Here is a 7137-nt window from a genome sequence, read left to right on the forward strand (position 1 = left end):
TGATATGGTGGAATGGAGGTAGCTTCGTTAATAACAAATCAGTATAATAATAACTTTGTTATTTTTCTTGTGTTTCTTGTCACCTTCATATCTTTCTTTAGTCCTTGAGCATTTGAAGTCTTTAGCTTGTGTGCTAGAGCAAGTATGTCTCAGACCTGTGTGTTTGATCAAGGAAGTCTTAAGCTTATGGGCTTGAGCATGGAAGTCTCAAACTTGTGTGTTTGAGCAAGGAAGTCATATACTTGTGCATGTAAGAAAAGAAGTCTCTTGCTTGTGTGCTTGAGCATTTGTAATCAGTTTTGGTTATAGTGAAAATCCCTTGGAAATGCAATGAGAGTGGACTACTCTCAGGTTATGAGAGGAACAAGGATAATTGTTTGTGTATATTGTGCTTTTACTTTACTTACTTATGAACTATTCTGCTGAGTCATATTTTATTTCAGAATCTGATAAAGATATAACAAAGTTCAGACTCTGAGTGACTCTGATTCGAACTCTGAACTGAAGGTTCAAACTTTGATTAAGATCCATCATAAGCTCTCAAATACTTTCTGAGTCGGACTCTGAACTAAGTGTTTAGAATCTTTTTGAAAGTCATCAGAAGCAGAAATTTACAAAGCTTAAAAGAAGAAAAATCCAACACAATTCAAGCCCTCTTCTTGTGTTTTTCTCATAGTACTCTCAAAAGATTAGATAAAGTTATCTCCAATATGGAGTGGCTATCTTATTTCAATCAAATTTCTTGTTGCTCATTAACTAAAGTGAGATTTAAGCACTTCCCTCTAAAGCTTAAGTTCAATTTTTCTTCTATATTTATTGCTTGCCAATTTCAATTTAAGCATATGTGGACCATCACCTCTCTCTGTTTAGATATTGTCAAAACCTCTTGGATGACTTAAGTTTCAGGTTTCCCAATGTTTATCCTCTCTAAGAAGCTCAAGTTGCTAAAGAAAAATATAAAAATTTAGGACAAAGACATTTTTGGTAGCACTCACCATTTAGTCAATGAAGAAGAGGAGAAGTTGAAAACTATATAGGGTTTTATTTAGGTTGATGGTTACTCTAAGGCCCTTAAATTTGAAGAAAAGCTTTCTTTGACCAGATTGGGGGATTCCCTTCATAAAGAGCATTTATTCTGGAAAGAAAAGGCTAAAGTTAATTGGCACTTAGAAGGAGTTAGGAACACTAAATATTTTCATAGATTTCTAAGATCAAGAATACTATTAATAATATTTCTTCTCTTAACATTTACGGGGAACTCATTTCTGATCAGGATACTTTTGAACCTCATGTGGTTGAGTACTACAAGAATCTTTTCGCTTCTCCAGGGGGAAATATTGTTGATACTGATCTCATTAAAGATAGCATACCCAACCATATAAGTCTGGAAACCAATCAGATGCTCACCGGAATCCCTTCTGACATAGAAATCAAAGAATTTGTCTTCAACAAGAACAAAGAGAGAGCTTCGAGCCCTGATGGCTTTTGAGCTTTGTTCTTTCAATACTATTGGGACATTATTCATCAGGATGTCATTGAAGAGGTTAAACAATTCTTTACTTCCTCTTGGATTATACCTAACTACAATTCCAATACTTTGATTCTCATTCCTAAAACTTCCAATGCGGTTTCTATTGACTTGTTTAGACCTATTGCCTTAGCTAACTTTAAGTTTAAAATCATTTATAAGGTTATGTCTAACTGATTAGCTATCATTATGCCAACCATTATCTTCAAAGAGCAAAATGGTTTTATCCAAGGGAGATGCATCAAAGACTGTACAGGGCTTACATCTAAGGTTGTCAACTTGATGCAAAAGAAGTTCTATGAGGGTAATTTGGTCATGAAAGTAGATATTAAAAAATATTTTGATTCTATTAATTGGATGTTTTTGATGCAAGTCCTAAAGCATTTTGGTTTCAACGATGTTTTTACAAAATGGATATGGATCATTCTCAACTCTGCCAAACTTTTTGTTTCATTCAATGGAAAGATGCATGGTTTCTTTGATTGTGGTAGAGGGGTGAGAAAGGGTGATCCCCTTTCCCCTCTTCTTTTCTGCATGGCTGAGGAAGTCCTTAGTAGAATTTTATCTAATCTGGTAACTTAGAAGAAGATAAAGTTGATCCCTGGTCCTAGGGGTCTTAAGGTTCCTTCTCACTATTTGTTTGTTGATGATGTAATGATTTTTTGTAGGGGTGACAGAGGCATTGTTGATTCTCTTATTAAACTTTTCTCTAAGTATGCAGCTTTTTCATGTCAAATTGTGAATACCCATAAATCCTTCATTTTTGTTGGTTCTATCAGTGAAGCTAGATTGCATCATATTTCTAATCAGCTGGATTTTAAGATTGGTCATCTCCCATTATCTTATTTAGGTGTTCCTATTATTAAGGGTAAGCCTAAGGTTATATATCTCACACCGGTTCTGGACAAAGTTAAAGTTAAGCTTTCCAAGTTGAAGGGGTCTCTCTTAAGTTTTGCGGGCAAAATTCAAATGTTAAATATTATATTTCCTTTATGCCTGTTCATAGCTTCACTGTCTACTCTCGACCCAAATCTTTAATTAAGGATCTCGAGAAATGTATCAAAAATTCCATTTGGTCTGGGGACATTTCAAAGTCTAAGCTTCTGATTGTTGCTTGGGCTAAGGTGTGCAAGCCTTTGGAGCAAGGGGGTTAGGTCTCAGGTCCATTGCTACCCTTAATGATGCTTTCAACATGAATCATTATTGGGATCTCCTGAAATATTATAAAAGTTGGGCTCTTTTGTTAAAAGCTAGAGTGCTCAGAGGTAGCATTCCTACCAAGTACCATATTGCTTCATCCATCTGGATCAACGTTAAGATTGATGTGGAGGGTGTGTCTTAACGGTTCTAATTTTTTGGTTTCTAATTGCTTCATCCTCCACATCAATCATCATCTACATATTAATACTAATTATTTGGTTTCTAATTTTTTGCATAATGGTTCTTAGAATTTTCCTACCGACATTATTAATAAAATTCTTAACTTGTCTTTGATTGCAAATAGCATTTATATCCCTAGGGATATCATGGTTGATAGCAAGATTTGGATTCACTCTAGTTCTGAAAACTTAACTTTGAAAGATGCTTACAGCTTCAAGTCAACTACTTCATCTATTCAGCATCGGTTCAAGCATATCCGGAATGGTGATATTCCTCCTTCTAAGGCATTCATTGTTTGGAGGTTGTGGCACAATTGGTTGCCTACCGACGATAAACTCATGCTGAGAGGTTGTTTCTCCCCGTTGATGTGCAGCCTCTGTAACGACAATTAGGAATCAGCGAAGCATCTTTTCTTTCATTGCCCTTTTGTTTTACATATTTGGCACTTATTTTTTTATATGATTTAGCTTCCTATTTTGTCTAATCTTCTTAGCATATTGGATATTTATGATAGGAATTTGAGCCCTCAATGCAGAGTTATCATGCAGGCTTCCATTGTGCTCATCATCAGCAAAATTGGATTTGCCTGTAGTCAAGTCAGATTCAAAAATGGCTTCAAGCACTAAAAGAAGACCCTCAACCAAATCTTTATTGAAGTTGCTTTCATAGGTAATATTACTACTAAAATGGTGAACTCCTCCATGCATGAGTTTCCCATTATCAAGGCCTTCAATGTTGATATGTATCTGCCTAAGGCGTCTAGGATTGTTGAGGTTTTGTGGTTGTGTCCGGCTATTGGTTGGTTGAAGTTCAACAATAACGACCCTGTCTCCTCTGATTGGGCCTCTTGCGGTGGACTGTTCAGAAATCATTTGTGTGACTTTCCTTTTGGTTTTGCTGAGAAGATTATATGCTCTTCCTCGATTATTGCAGAGTTTTTTTGGAGTTATCAAGGCAATTAATTTTGCTTCCACCTTTGGTTGGAATAGTGTTTGGCTGGAAACTGGCTCCTCTTTTGTTTTGTTGGCTGTTAAAGATCCCTTTGAGGTTCTTTGGCATATTATGACCATCTGCCTCAATTGTTTAGTCAAAATTAGGAATTTGAGATTCCATATTCCTCATATTTTCATAGAAGGGAACAACTGTGCAGATTTACTATCTTCTCTAACTATAAATTCCCCTTTTGCTCTTTCTTAGGTTGAGCTGCCTAGGACCATTATCTCAGATATAATTAGGAATAAACTAAATCTTTTTAATTACAAATTTATTAATCAATGAGAGGATTTTTATCTGATCCCCTTTATTGTACCTTGGCTTTTTCTATAATATTATTCTGTTTTAAAAAAAATCAATTACTACTAACACAACTGTCTCATCACTACAATATCATATAGGATGACTAAACTCACATTTTCTCATAAAAATAACAAATTCCCACACTACAAATTTAAAAAAAAAAACTAGAGAATTCAAAAGATGACAACTAATGGAATCTTAATTAATGGGGTATTATACTACATACTTTCTTCATGCTCATACACATTTAAAGTCTATGCCAAAACTCTCATTTGTTATGAGAAAATAGATTTTTAAAGTAAAACCTATTTGATAAGTTAGTATTTACCAAGCATGGACATGAATATGATGCCTTTTTAACACTACTAAAATCAATATTTTAGAGGAGAATAACCTTACAAATAAAAGTGTTTCACTTCACTTCACTTCACCAATCTCTTACTTGATCCTAACAAAAGTAATATAGGTCAAATGAAGCAATTTATTATCTCCTAACTAAAGTATATTTATTAACTTATTTTGAATATCATTGCATAATATTTATATATAACTGTATAAATATAATGCCTCAATATTAATATAAATTTTGTCCCTCTCCTTTTGAATTCATATAGGAGCACCTTCAAAATGTGAAATCACTTGTCCATTACTAGATGATCTATGTTGATTCCCTTGATCAAATGATATGAAATTTGAATGATAATACTCAACAAATGATCCATTAATACTCTTTTCACCATTCATTACCTCAATATTATTCCCACTTTGACCCTTCAAACTCTTCCCAACAATAGAATCTTTCATCATCAATGAGTTGCCACCACATTGTCTAGGTTGAGTTTGATAGAAAACCTTGGACACAACTAACTCACCTTCTTTCTCTTCTTCATCACTCCCAAGATGATACTGATGCATTACCCAACTTGTTTTCTCTGGTTTTCTTTGCTTTCCATAGTTAGTGTAAAGTACGAGGATTTTTTTGTAGCCTTTTAACTTGGAACTGTTGTAGATTGGTCTTGTTTTTCCTGTTTTGTGCCAACGTGTTTCACTGCCATCTTCGTGATCTGAATGCACTTTTCTTCTCTTTCTTGTTCCTGTTGTGTATGCCTTCGATGGTCGGTGGAAGAAATGGCGGATTAGGCCATCTTTGCTTACACCTGAAATTTAATGCAATTTTACATTCTTATCAACTACATGCAATTAAACAATTTTACTATTATTATTATTATTATACAAATACATTGCTTCAACAAAACTACTATTTCTTCTTTTTTTTTATGTTGCTGAAGGCTAAAGTCATCATAAATTTAGACACATTATATAATTAATAAAGAAAATTATATGAGAGGTTGTATTGTAATAATAATAAAAATAAAAATAAACCTGGCAATTTCTCTGGATGAGTATAGCAAATTCCATTCTCTCCTTCAAGAGTAGGAATGAACTCATCAATTAGAGGATGAAGTTTATGAATATCAGACCTCACTTTTGCCTCCAAATGTTCAAGAATCTCTTGATCTGTTGGATCAAACTTCACTCCAGCAGGTAATCCAGGTAAGTCATTAATTCCACCACCCTAATTATTATTCATTCATACCAAAAAAATATATATATTATTCATACCAAAAAAATATATTTAACTTAATAAATATTTATAGGAAAAATATATTTATTAAGAACCTGATCTTGGCATTTGATATGATGACCACATGTGAGACAAGTTCTAATTAAGCTGTCCTTTCTTCCATCAATTGTGAAGCTATGATTATTTTGAGCCTCATTGCATTGAGTCATATTTCTTTTTTTTTCTTCTTCTTATTCTTCCTCAATCATTCCATATATGGAAATTTTCTTTTTTTTTCTTGTTTCTTCTTATTTTGTTATATGTAACAAAAAATTAATGGAACAAGAACTAAGAGAGAGAGAGAACGGTTTAAACTAAAGTAGTAATAATTAATAAAAAGGGATATAGAAATGGAAAACTTGTCTCTTTTCTATAAAGATGAATGCTCCTCTCATGCAACTACTTGTTGAGGTGTGGGAAGGAATTAAATTCTACCTCACTTTTGCACCTCCCTTTTGCACTTAACAAGAAAAAGAAAAGAGAGGTACCAACTATAAAAATCTAAATAGAGAATGAGATTAACAATGAGAGATATTGGGTTGGTTGTATAGTGAATAAATGAGAATAAAAAATGATATTGCTTTGATCTCAAGTTTAGTTTTGCTTTGTATACATGTATGAAAAACTTGTAGAAGAATAAATGCATGTTTTTGTTCCTTTTTGTTGAAAAATTTGATTTTGTCTCTTTTACTCTTACTAAAGGTAGCTCTAAGTAATGAATTTTTAAATAATTTAGATTTGAAATTGGAAATTAAAAATTTTAAAATATTGTAGAAAGTTGAGTGGGATTGGGGCAACATAGTAAGAGTAAGAATTTAGGTCCAATGTCACATTGGAGTGTAGGTAAAGAAATAATAATAATAAATACTAGAAAAGTATTATATAAGAAGAAATTAAAATCGAAGTGAATATTTTTCAGCCAACCATAATTCCATTCCTTCACGTAGACTTTTTATGGTGATTTAGATAATCTTAACTCTCAATGTTGTCAATGGTTGTAAATATGTTATATGTAGCCATGTGTCAAAAGATTATAACATAATTTACTAGAAATTAAATTGTCTATAATAAGCTTAGTAATGTCCCTAAGTTTGCTTTGTGCCTGTAGTTGGTGGGTTTTACTTTTTTGTTGGATTTGTTTATCTAATAGGATTTTTTAAATTAGTGTCTGAGTATAAATATTTTAACAAGATTTTTTATTCTAAATAAATATTAAATTGGCTCATGTATTTAACAACTTGCTATATCAATTAAATTCTTATATTATAACATATTATAATCAATAGTTAATATATATTTACTCTATAAT

At 32.6% G+C, this 7137-nt stretch overlaps 1 protein-coding gene across 1 annotated transcript; it reads right to left on the reverse strand.

Annotated features, from left to right (window-relative positions):
• Positions 1-4541: 4541 nt before the first annotated feature.
• On the reverse strand, positions 4542-6359 carry LOC127107051 (NAC domain-containing protein 73). Its single transcript, XM_051044323.1, has 3 exons — positions 5885-6359; positions 5588-5780; positions 4542-5361 (listed from the first exon to the last, which is right to left on the reverse strand). The coding sequence occupies exons 1-3, from the start codon at positions 5996-5998 to the stop codon at positions 4811-4813; spliced, it is 858 nt and encodes a 285-aa protein (XP_050900280.1). The 5' UTR covers positions 5999-6359; the 3' UTR covers positions 4542-4810.
• Between the last annotated feature and the right edge of the window lie 778 nt (positions 6360-7137).

The sequence above is a fragment of the Lathyrus oleraceus genome, chromosome 7 (assembly GCF_024323335.1).
Source record: "Lathyrus oleraceus cultivar Zhongwan6 chromosome 7, CAAS_Psat_ZW6_1.0, whole genome shotgun sequence".
Lineage (NCBI taxonomy): Eukaryota > Viridiplantae > Streptophyta > Magnoliopsida > Fabales > Fabaceae > Lathyrus > Lathyrus oleraceus.